The sequence below is a fragment of the Sus scrofa genome, chromosome 6, assembly GCF_054392235.1.
Source record: "Sus scrofa isolate SSC_HxYL_T2T_F1_AM1 chromosome 6, Sscrofa_HxYL_maternal_Yorkshire_Landrace_v2.0, whole genome shotgun sequence".
Taxonomy (NCBI): domain Eukaryota; kingdom Metazoa; phylum Chordata; class Mammalia; order Artiodactyla; family Suidae; genus Sus; species Sus scrofa.
Window position 1 is genome coordinate 74,183,859 of NC_139388.1, and position 14,884 is coordinate 74,198,742.

At 57.0% G+C, this 14,884-nt stretch overlaps 1 protein-coding gene across 4 annotated transcripts in view; it reads left to right on the forward strand.

The window, feature by feature from the left end:
* The first annotated feature begins 203 nt into the window (after nucleotides 1-203).
* The window catches only part of H6PD (hexose-6-phosphate dehydrogenase/glucose 1-dehydrogenase), a 34,205-nt gene continuing 19,524 nt past the window's right edge, over nucleotides 204-14,884 (forward strand). The window contains exons 1-3 of one of the 4 annotated variants that reach the window (XM_021095287.2): nucleotides 204-522; nucleotides 9,858-10,553; nucleotides 11,868-11,985. In XM_021095287.2, the coding sequence (XP_020950946.2) occupies nucleotides 9,936-10,553; nucleotides 11,868-11,985 (736 nt within the window). In that variant the 5' untranslated portion in view covers nucleotides 204-522; nucleotides 9,858-9,935. Of the gene's footprint in view, nucleotides 523-5,210; nucleotides 5,536-9,857; nucleotides 10,554-11,867; nucleotides 11,986-14,884 lie in introns of those variants that run through there. The other 3 variants (XM_021095286.2, XM_021095285.2, XM_084962708.1) reach the window with 3 other exon arrangements.

Sequence of the window (14,884 nt, forward strand, 5' to 3'; positions counted from 1 at the left end):
GGAGGGGCCCGCTCACTTCGCTCTTAAATCCAGAAGATCCACACGAACCAAGGAATCATTTGGGAGGTCTCCGCCCCTCCCTCCTCCGCGACCCAGAGCTAGGGGGTGTGGCCTCGCCGCGCCTCCGCCCCCGCGGCCCGCCCCGGCCCCGCCCACTGCGCGCGCCCCTGGCCTGATTCCCCCTGTGCGCGCGCGCGCGTTCCAGGCCCGGGATCTCCCTGCGCGCGCACCAAGGCCGCTGCGATCTGAGACCCAGGCCCTGCGGGTCCGCCGCGCCCCCGGACAAGGAAGCGTCTCTGGCTGGGCGGGGAAGGGGCGCCCTCCCCGCTCGCCGCCCCCGGCCGCGCTGGCGAAACCTGAGCGCGCGTCAGGCGCGGAGCCGCGTGACGCGCACCTGTCCGGGCGGGCCCGGCGGGCGGAAGAGCATGCGCGGGTCCCTGGCCTGGCCTGAGCTCGGCCCGCAGCCCCGCGCCGCCCCTGACGTTTCCCGGAGAAGCAGGCGGCTCTGACGGCCGAGATGAAGTAAGCTGCCTCCCCCGCTTTCTCTCCCGCTCCTCCGGCCGCAAGGAGGTCTTTACAGCAGGCCCGGGAGGCTGGCCACGCGTGGCGGTGAAATCCTCGGGCATATGGTTGGGAAGAGTCACCCGAGCCACCACCCACCCGCCCGAATTCCCTTCCCCGCCTTCCTTCCGCAGAATAAATTCATTGTTCTCCTCCTCCTCCGCAGATCCCTTAGCGCGGTGGCGGCTCTATTGGGTGGCAGGTCTACAGGAGGCAGCCAGGCCCCATCAAGGCTGGTCCAGGGGCCCAGTGAGGTCCCTTTTCCTAGGCTTTCTGGAATTCGGTTCTGGTTTTTGGTTTTCCAGAAGTAAATCCTTCTGGGTCTCTGAAAATCGGCTCACCCAAAGCTTGAATGTTTAGCAGGAAGTGAGAACTTCTGGAAAAATCATAAGCCGAAATTCCTTGCCCACTCATCCCTGTGCCCCTCATCAAAGCCTGTGGCTCATGTTTGGCCTTTGGCCAACGAGGGAAACCTGGGTAGACCAGGAGTATTTTAAATCATGTTTTACATTTTTCTACGGTGGCGGATGGCTGATCGAATTTCTGAGCTCATGAAACTAATCTTTTGGCAAGTTTTAGGAGCACCTGAGACAAAAATGCTCCGTGTTTGGCATAAACAGAGCTCATTTTTAGGCAATATTTTGTGTAAATGTTTCTTTGAGGTACATAACTGCTCAGCAAATGGCCACTCCAGGCAGACATTCAAGTTGTTTGTCCAAAGACTATAATTCACTAAGTGACTTGTGTTGTCAGATGGTTTTAGGTTATTTCAAAGGGAAACAGTCATTTCCCATCCTGGTGCAGTGGAAACGAATCTGACTAGGAACGGTGAGGTTGTGGGTTTCATCCCTGGCCTCGCTCTGTAGGTTAAGGATCTGGTGTTGCTGTGAGCTGTGGAGTAGGTTGAGAATGCAGCTTGGATCCCGAGTTGCTGTGGCTGTGGCGTAGGCCGGCAGCTGTAGCTCTGATTGGATCCCTAGCCTGGGAACCTCCATATGCTGCAGGTGTGGCCCTAAAAAGCAAAAAATAAATAAAAGGGAACCGGTCAACTCTGTGAGTACACAAAGGGAAATCAAGAGGTGCCTTTGGGCATCTGTGGCCCAGCCTCTTCTCACTTTATGGATGGAATACATAAATTTCACCATGGATTCTGCCAGGCCCTAAACCAGAAACAGAGCAGAAAGTCTGCTTTTGCTTTCTGTTTCCCAGAGTTGGGAGTCAAGTGGCTGTTTGTCTGGGAGACCTCTTACCACCATTGCCCTCCAAAGTATTTTCACAGCCACGATCTGGGTTTGTTTATCTGTTTGTTGGTTTGCTTTGTCAGACATTAAAATGAGATGGATTGAGTTTCCTGGTGGCTTAGCAGTGAAGGATTCAGCGCTGTCACGGCTGTGGCTCAGGTCCTATCCCTGGCCAGGGAATTTCTGTTGGCCACGGGCAAAGCCAAAAATAAAGAAATGAAATGAAATGAGGTGGGTGATGTGCATTTTACAGCTGGAGAAAAGGCCCTGAGTCGTTAAGGGCAAGCCTAGGGCTGCAAAGTGAGAGGTTTCATCTTTGCGGCATACTATAAACGTCTCATGGGTTGGGCTGGGGATTTTTTTTACCATCTCAGCATTATATCCCTTTGATTTTTTCCATCAGTATGACTGGAAGGTCAGGAAACTGTCAATGAAGTGTTCCTTGGCATTTGTTTTTTTTTTCTGTTGTGGGATGTTAATTGGCTTTGTAGCAGTTCCAAAAAGCTCGAGAGAAAAGTCACTTTCTTCTCGATGCTATTGGTTTAATAACGACAGAGGCTCCCATCTCTTGGGCGCTTCCTGAATGCCATGCACGGTGCCAAGGGCTTTATATGGATCATCTCACCGTGTGCTGCTTATCGCCTGTTTCCCACTCTGCGGGTGGGGCTGGGAGAGGTTAAATAATTTGTGGAGGCCACACCGCTCCTGAGTGGCTACGGATTTCAGGAACGAGTCCCTCCGCCTCCCAGCAGAGCCTTCCAGGTTTCAGTAAAGCACCTCTGGCTTAAACACAATGTCTTCCCGAGGTCAGAAGGCAGGCGCGTGCATCACCGTTCGAGGGGACTGGGAAGCCAGGCCATGCCCAGCGGATGGCGTCCAGGGCACCTTGACTTCAGGGGGCAGAGCTGCCTGCCAGCTGGCGGGACTGCTTCGACCCCTGTTGTCCCAGGTGCGGAGGGGAGCAGAATCCGGGTCCACACCAAAGCAGTGCTTTGAGTTTGCCATTTGGGGCTGTCCTCACACCGTTTACAGGGAGGCGGGAAGTAAGGGCTGTGCGCAGACCGCCTGTATTTACATCCTATCCCCTGTGAGCTGCGTGACCTTCAGTAAGTTATTTTCTCTCTCTGTATCTTAGTTTCCCCTCCACTCATTCGAAAAATGGGGCTATGCCAGGGCAAGAATGAGTGAGCGGCGTGCTGCCTTTGAAGCTCTCAGCCCAGTATTTGGCGTGTAGTTGATGACTCGCTAAATACCATGCACAGTATTTCTTATTCACAGTATGGTTTTAAGTCGTGAGCTGCTGCTCCCGTGGGCAGGGTCACAGGGCTTGACGTCACCAGTAGAGATGTATTCCTTTGTGCTGTCACTCACACGCTGGCCGCTTATGCACAGGTGACGGTGGTCTTGGGCACGTGCAATCTATTTGTTCCTTCAGCAGCAGTTGAGAGTGCGCCCTCCGTGTGCCAGGCTCTGTTTCGGGTCCTGGAGATGGGCAGTGAACCAAACACAGACACCCCTGCCCTCCTTGGCATGGACTGCCTTGAGGGGAGGGAGGGATAGACAGTAAACCCAATAAACTCACTTATCACATCCAGTGTATTCACAAGGGATCTGTGCTCTGGGGAGAAATAAAGCAGGGCATGCAAGGGGGGTGGGAGGGTTACAGTTTGACGCAGAGGTGGCCGAGAAAGCTTCGCTGACAAGGTGACATTTCAGCAAAGCATTGAAGTTAGGGAGTGGACCACGTGGACGTCTGCAGGGAAAAGTAGGTCGGGCAGCGAGGACAGCAAGTACCAAGGCCCTGAGGCAGGAGGATGGGTGTCTGGAGCCCAGGGAGGGACAGAGGAGAGGAGAGAAGATCCAAGAGGCAAGAGGTGGGAGGCTGGAAGATGTAGACCCCGCCGCCCCTGCACGGAAGGATGCCCCGATGTGGCCGGTGCTGTGAACAGATGACTCTGCCTGCTGTGTTCAGGCAGAGAAACCGGAGGCCAGCGCGGTGGTTCCTGCAGCTGAGTGGACGGAGGTGATGGTGGCTCCCAGCAGAGTGGAGTGGTGCAAGGAGGGGAGAAGTCGCTGTGTTCTCGGGAGATGTTGGTGACAGTGTGGAGTTTGCTGACCGATCGGATGACCCGAAGGTTTCTGGCTTGAGCACTGGGTGGGGCGGCTTCGGCTGAGGATGGGGAGATCCGCCTTGGGAACATGGGGGAGATGGTCAGTGCAGTTTCGAACCCGGCGGGTCTCGTAGACACCCGGCTGTTGGTATCAGGGTAGCAGGTGATCACAGGAGACCGGAGTTTCGGGGGAGAAAGTGCAGGCCGGAAACCACGACTTGGTGTCTAGGCCCTTGTGTGCTGGTAAGTGTTTAACAGCCTCTGAAAGAGGTGGCGGTTGGTGGTGGGGTGTCAGATCGACAGATTTGCCAGCACCTGCCACGTAAGTTCCCCCCGCGGGCCAGCTCCAGGCACACGGTTACAGAAGGTCTTCACCTTACAGATACAATAGCCATAAATAACATCAAGAGCACAGATAATAGTAAACTGTGGTAAAATCATTCGGAAATGTTGAGTTTTGAATGTTTCATACCTTTGTTTTTTTTTTTTTTTTTTTTGTCTTTTTTTTTCTATTTCTTTGGGCTGCTCCCGCGGCATATGGAGGTTCCCAGGCTAGGGGTCTAATCGGAGCTGCAGTCCCCGGCCTACACCAGAGCCACAGCAACGCAGGATCCGAGCCGCGTCTGCAACCTACACCACAGCTCACAGCAACGCCGGATCGTTAACCCACTGAGCAAGGGCAGGGACCGAACCCGCAACCTCATGGTTCCTAGTCGGATTCGTTAACCACTGCGCCACGACGGGAACTCCCCATACCTTTGTTTTTAATGTAACTTATTTGGTTATGCATTTGTGTCATTTGTTTTTGTAATAACGTGTGCGTTTAACACCTGGCTTGGCAAATGCCTGACAATGTCGCAAGCGAATCTTGGGTGCAGGTATCTTGTGGGCAGGTGGCTCCGGCACACCATTTGAGTCTCGGGGACCCGAGATTGCTGCCCAGCGAGGTGATGGGACTAGGAATCCTCTGAGTTTAGGGAGGAAACAGGCCTCAGAAGCGATCTTTCGGGTTCTGTCCCCTGTGTGAGCCTGAGGGGGCCGAATGCAGGTCACAGGGCACACTGAAGCCTTCGACTTGCATCTGCGTGGGGGTGTTTGTGCAGAGGCCCCAGAGCACAAAGGGGAGAGCTGGAAGCCTACTGGGGTGGCCAACCCGGCAGGGATCCCCTCGTACTTTAGCTAAAAACCATCTTCAGCTGGAACTCTTGTTTTCACCCCCCACGCCTTCTTTTAAAAATTCCTAACTCGTGAGCCACGATTTGAAGAAAATTCCCCTTCTGCCTGCCAGGCAAACAGAGGGCAGAGGGCAGAGGCCGCATTGGGAGATGAAGCAGAGCGACAGCAGCCGCACTGGCGTCTACCTGCCAGCCCCTCCTACCGCCCCTGGTCTGCTGGGACCAGAGGGCAGGGCTGCCCCCTCCTGTGGTTTCCCAGAAAGGGCTCTGCTGCAGGAGCTCCCGCCCAGGCTGGGTCTGCGCAGGGACAGGTCCTGGACGGCATAGCTGCGTGGGTGTGCCCACATCTGCCTCTTTCACTGGAACCCCGCCCCTGATCCGTGCACTCTGGCCGGCCAAGGCAGTGCTTACAGCCGTGGGGATGTTGGCAGAGCCATATGTTAAAAGGTGAGTCTCCCAGGATGCCCGCTAGGAGACCCTCGTCCTGGAATCGGGGGCTGTGAGAGGTGCCCCGGGCTGTGGACTGGTGCCAGCTCAATCCTGACTCTGAGATGAGCCTGTCACCCCGTGGAGGACACCTTTGTAGTGTCTCGGATCTCGAATGATAATTGCTGTAAAGGAACTCGCACCCCCCTCCCCCCCCTTAAGCTACAGCTTCAGAGGGTCTGGTCTTGGCTTCTGAGCGACGGTGTCAACCCACCCTGTGCTTCATCCTTCAATCCTGGATCTCCCAGCCCTGCTGCACTGGCCTAAGGCTGCAGGCACTATGCTGCGATGACAGAAAGGCAGTGGCCACCCTTACAGATTACAGAGAGGTTATCTCCTTGCCGTGGAAAGTGGAGCGTAGGGGCAGGAAAGCAGTCGAGAGCTCCTTTAGCTCCATGTCTTCCCAGGTGGGGAAACCGGGGCCCAGCCGGGGACACGCCGGTTCAGGGTGATGAGGAAATTGAGGCCTAGCCTGTTCAGGGTGACATGGTGTTTATAGAGTCTCCTGGGGAAGAATCAGCATGTGTTCTGATCCACAGCCTAATACACTGCCTTCCTGTCCCAGAGGGGCTCAAACTTTTGCACTAAGGTTTTTTTCATTAATTAAAAATGGAAGCGATTCCTGGCAGGATCTGCCACTGGAACGCCACGCTCCTGGTTTCTGGCTGACTTCAAGTATGTGATCTCAGAAGATGTATTTCGCAGCCCATTCTTCTCGGAGCAGGCGAGAAAAACCTGCGGAAGTAGAGCCTCGTAGCCCGAGAGCAGTTTAGGTCGCAGGTGGATGGGGAGCCATCAGTTCCCTGTTATTGGAGCCCTGCTCCAGGGGCAGACTTTGGCTTTCCTGGGCTTCTCTGAGCCTGTTCACTCCCCTGTCGGGGTGGCAAGGATGGTACCTGTGTACTTGTCTTCCTCCTCTCCGGGGTTAGGACCAGCCCGGGAGTGTTATGTGCATGGCGGATGCCTGGGTGTGTCCTGGTGCTCTCTGCCAGGCTGGGGTCTAGCTCTTGAGGAAGGAAGGCACAGGTTTTCCTGGCAACTACGGCTTTAAGCCAACCTGGGGGCCCAGGAGGCACTTTACCTTTCAAACGTAATTCATTAGCATTTGTGTAGGGCTTTTGTCATTGGAGCCATCTCAGCTAATGGTCAGCAAACCTTCATTTAGTTTGGGGGTGTTAGTGCACTTGACAGGTGACTTAATTAGGTCCTACAGCTCGGAGGTGGCCTTGAGCCCAGGTCCTCTGACCCAGGGCCCACCTTCCCCCACTTGACAGCAGTGACTGGGGCCTCAGGGTTGGTGAGTCCACAGTGGCTCACCTACCAGTTCCCTCATCTGTGAAATGGGCATCCTTGCAAAACCTTCACAACGCAGTTCTGAGGGAAGGTCGAGCTGGTGCATGTACCTCGCCGGGCGCATGCCGACCACCTGCTAAATGCTGGGTGTTACTGGGCTGGTGCTGGTCGGCGGTCAGGTTTTGCAGGGGGAAGAGCAGGGCTAAACCATTCAAGGCTGCTTTGAAATACCCGCGTTTGCACCTGCCCTGGGCCTGCTGAATCAGAGGTGCATCGCCTTGGCAAAGGGAGGAGGGGGCAGATGTGTGTGTTTTGAAAGGCTCTCCGGTTGAATCTGATGCACTCCCTGCCGAGGGCCCTGGCTCTGGGCTTCGCCGCCGCTGGTCTTCCAGAGTCCTGCTCCCCTTACCGCGTGCTCTTCGGACCAGCTCGCAGCACTGTAGGCCCTTCCCCGGACCCTCTGCGCCAGAATCTGCATTTTTAAAAAGATCCCCAAGAGATTCATAAGCACATTCAAGTTTGAGAAACATGGTTCAGGTTAAAAAACATGGTAATAAGAACACCAAATACACAGCCCCCCTCCGACCCCCCCCCCCACAAGCTCATTTAGCAAAGAGTTGTTCCCTGGTTGTTTAGCAACCACAGAGTAAGCAGCTGTGTCGCAATAACTGATATTTTGGATCTGTGTTTGTTTAAAGGAGCACCGGGGACTGGGGGACGAAAGCAAGCGATAAGGGAGACCAACCTGAGAACTGGGAACGGGGACAGGGCGGGTGGGGAAGACTCCAGCAGACTCCAGAGTCAGAGCAGGTTGACTAGAGCCCCTGGGGTGGGCTCAGGCCAGGTGGCGGGGCATTAGGGCCATACATCTGTCTTCTGGGGCAGAGCACGTCCAGGCACGTCCAGGGCCTGGGCTACCCGTCCCATCAGGAGCTCTGAAACACGCCTGCCAGCTGGCGGCTGCTCCTTCTCCAGCCTGTTCTCTGGGCTTTAGATTTCTTGCTGCCTCTTTCCCGCACTGACCTTGCAGCTTCTCCCTGCCCCCAGACAGGGGCGGTTGCCAGTAGAGATAGAAATGCTTGAAGGGCCAAAGACAGGGATGGGAAGCCGGGGGAGAAAGTAGTATGGTTCTGGGTCCCTCCGTGGGTTGGGGTGTGGGTGCAGACAAGGGGGGAGTGGAAGAGGGAGGCTGGGAGCCTGCTCACCTGAGCCCTCGGTCCTTCTGTTGACGCGCCCATGACAGAAGTCTGGTGTCCTATAGACCCTGGAGCAAATACTGCGGTTGGGTCCTCCTCTTTGTTTGGCCACTAACTGGCGCCGTCTTGGAGATGGATCTCGGGAGGAGGCGAAGGGAAAATAGGAGGTGGGGGGGTCTGATGTCAGAGTCGGGGGGGGGGGTCCCTCCACAGCAAGGATGAGATAGGGGTCTGGAAGGGTCTTCAGGGCCTTTTATGGATTCCCGGTGTCTCTTTAAATCTTAATTTCCCTGTCCGTATAGCCAGACTATAGCCTCATTGTTAAGAATTCTGTTAATCCTTTATCGTTTGAACACCTGCTGTATAATAGGTGCTAAACCGGGTCATCGTTTTTTTTTTTAAGGGCCACACCCGTGGCATATGGAAGTTCCCAGGCTAGGGATCAAATCAGAAGTTCCCAGGCTAGGGGCCGGCCTGCACCGCAGCCACAGCAACGCTGGATCCTTCATCCTCTGAGCGAGGTCAGAGATCGAACCCTCAACCTCATGGTTCCTAGTCGGGCTCTTTTTGCTGCGCCACGACGGGAACTCCTAGTCATCTCTGTCCCTTCTTAACTGCTCCCTCCCCCTGGGCTGGCCCCTGCTCCCATGTTGCTTTCCTTCCTTCAAAGCCCTGCCTTTGGAGGGACGCTGAGAACGGGAGAGCCAAGGAGTCGGCTGGGCATGGAGCGTATTAAACCCGACAGCCTCGGGCAGAGTCGAAGGCCGGAGAACGGAACTGTCTGGAGCATTTGTGACAGGCCTGAGGCCTCTCGCCTTTCCTGCATGTCCGCTGCTTCAAATCGGGCTGAAAATTAGCCCAGACATTAGGCTAACCCCGGGGAGGCTGCAGTGTGCCATTGCTGCCTGGCAGCTCGGAGCCAACCTGGCACCTGCCCGGCTCCCCCGCTTTCTCGCACGGAACCTTCACCGACCTGAGCCTCAGCTTGTCCATCTGCCAAAGGGGGACGATGGTAGTCCCCCCTCCACTGGTTCTTGTCGGGGCTCCTGCCTGGCCTGGGTGAGCTCTAGCGCACGGAAGGGCTTTAGTGCCGTGTCTGCTGCTGCTAGTGGAACCCCAGACTGATAGCTGCCGCTTAAACAGCACTTCGTGGGGGGCAGGCCCCGTCCTGAGCACCCCGTAAACCGTAGCCCATTCTCGCCTTATAACAACCCCGTGGTCTAAGTACTACTAGTGCTTCATTTCTGATGAGGGCACCAAGGTAGAGAGAGGTTAAATCATGGGTCAGGGAATCAGCTGGGATTCCAACTTGGCCAGTTGGTTCCAAAGCGCGTGCTTTTGAGCGCTGCGCCGTAGCAATTACTCGCAGTCATTTTGTGCTTAGAGCCCAGTAGACACAGGAAACACAGAGGAAGACGTGAGGGGCCGTGACCTCTTCTCACAGCCCAGCCGTGGTCCGAGGCCAGGGCCTGCTGCCATTCCCCAGCGTCTGTGATGGTCCCAGCATCCCGCCCTGGTGGGCGACACTGGCCATGGTTGTAGAGCGAACTGCTGCTGGGGGCTGGTGCCACGTTCCCAGGCTCCTGCAGCAGAATGGTCCCCCTCTAGCAAGTGGCGTAGCCCCTGCTCACAGGGCAGGCTCCCAACCAACTGGCTTCTTGGCATAGAAGCCAAGCTGCCGAGGAAGGGGGGGAAGCTGTGGGGCTCTAACGTCTTCCTGAGACACGTGGCTGTTTCTTGCCAGGCAGGAAATGTTTGATAACCTATAGACACGTGTTTCCCCCCACTTCACAGCCACCTGAGCCGAGTCTGATCCTTCCTCGTTCCTTGTCTGTCTTTCCCACGCACCCCAGGCACCCAGGCGTCCGGGAGATGCTTGCGGCGACAGTGTATGTGGCCCTGCTGGGCTGCCTGCAGGCCCAGCAGCTCCAGGGACATGTCTCCATAATCCTGCTGGGAGCAACCGGGGACCTGGCCAAAAAATACTTATGGCAGGGGCTGTTCCAGCTGTACCTGGATGAGGCAGGGAAGGGCCACAGTTTTCGCTTCCATGGGACAGCTCTGACAAGCACCGAGCAGGGCCAGGAGGTCATAGCCAAGGTCCTGGAGTCCCTCTCCTGCCCCAGCGACACAGCCCCCAGTCGCTGTGCTGAACTCAAGGCTCAGTTCCAGCAGCTGAGCGAGTACCGCCGCCTGAAGACGCCTGAGGACTATCTGGCCCTGAGCAAGGACATCGAGGCTCAGGTCCAGCATGAAGGCCTCCGGGAGGCTGGCAGGATTTTCTACCTCTCAGTGCCACCCTTCGCCTATGCGGACATTGCCCGCAATATCAACAGCAGCTGCCGTCCAGGCCCCGGCGCCTGGCTGCGGGTCGTCCTTGAGAAACCCTTTGGCCACGACCACCACTCGGCCCAGCAGCTGGCCGCAGAACTTGGGAGCTTCTTCCAAGAGGAGGAGATGTACCGGGTGGACCATTACCTGGGCAAGCAGGTGAGCCACAGCCGGGAGCCTGCCAGGGTGCAGGGTGCTGGGTGCAGGTTGGCCCCATCTGCAGCACTTATCATGGAGTTGGGCCCAAAGGCGTTGTGCAGTCTGGGTTCCTGTGGTCACCTCGACAGCGGGCCGGGGGTGAGAGGACAGAGGAAGAGTCGGGAGTGCAAGGGTGCATGGCCAGCCACCTGCTCTTTTGCGTCCCCTGTCCTCTCTGTGTCCCAGCCAGGCTCTGGGTTCTGACTTCTCGGCGCTGCCCTGGGTCCTCTGCTCTGGGTTCGGGGCCTGGCTTCGAGTTGGACGTGCTCTGGGAAGTAGAATGGACCCCCTATTCCACACCATTGGCCTCGGCTCGGTACCTTTTTCTTCCTGAGTTGTGGCTTGAGCCAGAAGGCTGGTGACAAGATCTTAAAACTGAGTAGAGACCCTAAGTGCATGCTTCTCACCCAGGCCCTGTGGCAAAGCATGGGCCTGGCCTCCTGGGTGATGCTCGTCAGTCGGCCATTTCACTCTGAACACGCCCTTGGGACGCCTGCGGGACACTTCTTCCCAGGAATCACAGCAGACACATGCCAGCACCCGTGTTCCCTGGTCCTGACAGGCCATGGGTCCAGGGCCACAGGGGAGCACCACATAGTCACATGGGCCAGCCCTATTCAGAGTCAGTATTCCAAAAACAGGTCCTCAGACCCGTGCCTCTCCTCATAGTTTTTCACTTGTTTAAGGAAAACTAGGGGGAAAAAAATTCTGAATGTATTCAACTGGAAGCTTCTCTTGCTCCATTTTTGGTTTAAAAATATCTTTCCTTTATTCAAAGTTGATGGTCACAGAAGATAGTGAATGTTTTTTGTTTTGTTTTGTCTTTTTATTTTCAGGGCCACACCCGCCGCACATGGAGGTTCCCAGGCTAGGAGTCGGATCAGAGCTGCAGCCGCCTGCCTACACCACAGCCACAGCAACTCCAGATCTGAGCCACCTCTGCAACCTACACCGCAGCTCACGGCAACGTGGGATCCTTAACACACTGAGCGAGGCTAGGGATCGAACCTGCAACCTCATGGTTAACCACTGCGCCATGACGGGAACTTCGAGATAGTGAATCTTCAATATTTTCTTCCTTGGCGAAATGAAAAGCTGGTGGGCATGGAAAGGTGTTCGGATCCTGCCAGCGCTGTGCAGCCCTGGCGGCCAGTCTGAGGCACAGGGCACATTGTCCGAGGGCCGGGTGAGCGAGGCCGGGGCCTTCCTGGGAGTCAGGCCTGCCTGCTGGTCCTGCACGGAATCCACCGCACGACCATTCTCCTTCCCTGGCAGGTGGTGGCCCAGATCCTGCCTTTCCGAGACCAGAACCGCAAGGCCCTGGACGGCCTCTGGAACCGGCACCACGTGGAGCGTGTGGAGATCATTATGAAGGAGACGGTGGACACGGCAGGTGCGCTGTGGGGAGGCGTCTGGCCGCAGGGCTGGAGGGTCTGCCCGGCCCGTGCCCACCTTGGCCAGTGCTGCCCAGAGGGAGGCATTTGCCAGCGTGTCTCCCCCCCAGGACCCGCCATGTGCGCGGCTCCAGGCTGTGCTGCACCCACGGGTGCCTGCCAGCAACCCCCACAGGGGCCTCCCTACCCTTAGGAGCAGCCCGTCGGGTTACATAAACTTGGCCCAGAGGCTGAAATGCTGGCCGGCAACAAGCACTGGGAGTTAAACTGCTTCTGCCCGAGTGCGGTGGAGGCCGTCGGGCTGCCGTCGGGCCATGCGAGGGCTCCCAGGCTTGTCCCTGCGCAGAGGCTGCCTCTGCCTTCTCGCCCCACCCTCACCTCCTCGCGTTCGTTCCTTCTTGCGTCCTCAGCTCAGTGGTCACTTGCGCAGGGAGCCTCTACCGACTGTCCCGACAAGGTTGCTCCCGTGGCCCACTCGGCGCACCCGCCTCCCTTCTCTGCCCCTCCGCGGTCTCGGCCTCGTCTTGTCCCTACCCAGTGGGTCTGTCCCACTGGACGGCAGGTCTAGGCCACCTCCTTGCTGGCACCCGGCACACACCTGGGAAGTGCCGAGCAACAACGCAGGAGCTAGAAGCGTTGCCCTGGGGGTCAGGACCTCTGAGTGTCACCCCTTGACCTTGGCACATCCCTGATGGTGCGGCAAGCGGGTGGTGTGGAGGTCTGGCAGCTGAGGCCCTTTGAGTCCCAAGATTCTGTCGTGATTTCATCTCTCTCTCTTTTTTTTTTTTTGCCACACCCACAGCATATGTAAGCTCCTGTGCCAGGGATTGAATCTGAGCTTCAGCTGCGACTTACACCACAGGTACAGCAATGCCAGATCCTTAACCCACGGAACCAGGCCGGGGAGCGAACCCGAGCCACTGCAAAGACAACACTGTACCGCAGAGGGAGCTCCTCATTGCACTTTTTCATTTATTTTTAATTTAGTTTTAAAAATTAACGTATCACTGATTTTTTGTTGTGCCAATTTCTGGTGTACAGCAAAATGACTCAGTTATACATATATATGCATTTTTTAAACTATTCTTTTCCATCCTGGTCTATCCCAGGAGACTGAATAGAGTTCCCTGTGCTGTGCAGCAGGACCTCGTGTACCCATTCTAAATGGCAGAGTCTGCATCTACCAACCCCAAACTCCCCATCCATCTTTTGAGCTCTACGTATCCAAAGCATCGGTTCTTACCCCAAAATAACAAAAGCTAATTCTTAGTGTGTCCCAATGCCCCCAGGATGAGGTGGATACTATTATTAGCCTCTACCTACAGATGAGGTTGGGGACCGGCCAGGGGTCCCGGCAGGCAGTCTGGCTCCGGCTCCAGCCTCTGCACCACCACAGCCAGCTTGTTCCTGCCACTGCCTTCTGTAGCCCGAGCAGCAGTGCCACTGTCCCCATCCTACAGTGTACCTGGGTGCAGGGGGGCACCCCAGACCCCTCAGGCCTGGGTGGAGCAGCAAGAGGCCGGCCTCTTTCTCTTTTTTCTTCCTCCTCCGCTTGGTTACTGTCTTCTGCTTTCTGCCCTTTTCTCTTCGAACGTGTGTTTAGTGCTAGAAGCTCTGTGTGAAGCCTCTGGTCTTAGGGAGGTGTGAGACGCAGCCTCTGTCCCCTGATATGTCACAGGTTCAGTGGGGGAGGTGACTGCTGCAGGCAGGAGGTGCTGCAGGGGGTGGGGAGGCGGGGAAGCCGGGCCTCCAAGGGCTTTGCTGTCCTTGGGAGGAGCCCGTTTTAAAGAAGAGGTCCCCTCCCCACTGCGGAGAGCCCTCGTGGTTCTCGGGGACCCTCCCCAAGCCTTCCAGAGGCCCCCTCCTGTCCCCAGCATGGGCTCAGGCTGTGGGTTTCCTCCTCGTGCCTGTGTGTGTCAAGTGGCCTGGCGGGAGTGTCCTGGGCTTTGCCCTTGCTTCATGGGCAGAGAGATGAGCTCCAGACCTGGCGCCGAGAGCATGGGCCAGATCGGGAGGGGCCAGCACCTCTCTGCCTGGACTTGCCGCCCGCTCTCCTCTCTTCCCCCATTTCTGGCAACTTCTTCCCAGGCCCACCCTGGGTTGGGGAAGAGCTGTGACGTCAGGAGCTGGCCTGGTTGCCTCTTATTTCTTCCAGCCCTGCCACCCCCTCCTTCTTCGTGCCTGATGTCCTTTGCAGGATCCCTGTGGAGCCAGCGGCTAGACACAGTGCAGGCCTGCTCAGGCACCTTTGGATGTTGGAGAAGGGAAGACAGAAGGCAAGACAGTGAGGCAGGCAGAGGCCTGGGCACGTCTGTGCACCCAGGCAGGTGTATGGCGGGGAGAATCTCGGGGCTGAAAGGCAGCGCAGCCGAGGCTCTGCCTTCAGGGCTGCTCGTGGGACCAAAGCACGGGCCCTGCTGTCTTCGGAGCATGGGTTCGTTGCAAGCAGCGGTTGGAACCACTGTGCCAGCCCCAGAGCACGTGCTGCTTCACACAGAGCGGGGCAGGCAGCCCGAGGCACCAGCCCCCGGGGCCTTGCAGCCAATAGGGGTGCAGCCTGAGGGTGCTCGTTCAGTCCACTGTCCTGGTCAGGGGTGGCCAGCAGGACTGCAGCTGTCCTGGGTGGTAGGGCTCCCTGGTTGGCCCGTTTACCTGCCAGTCGCATGCACAGGCCCTCAGCAGTGCCTGACGGGGTGTGTGTGTATGTGTGTGAGACTTCCTGCTGCTGTGCTCATCCTGCAGTGAGGGGCTATGGAACTGGGCCCTTGACAACAGTGAGAGCAGCGTGTTCTCTTTCCTCCGTCCCTCTCCTCCTGTCTGTCTGTCTCTTCCCTTGGGCCACGGGGCCCCAGAAGGACAAGCATCTCTGCATCCTGAGGAAGAGCCCTTCTGCAGCCC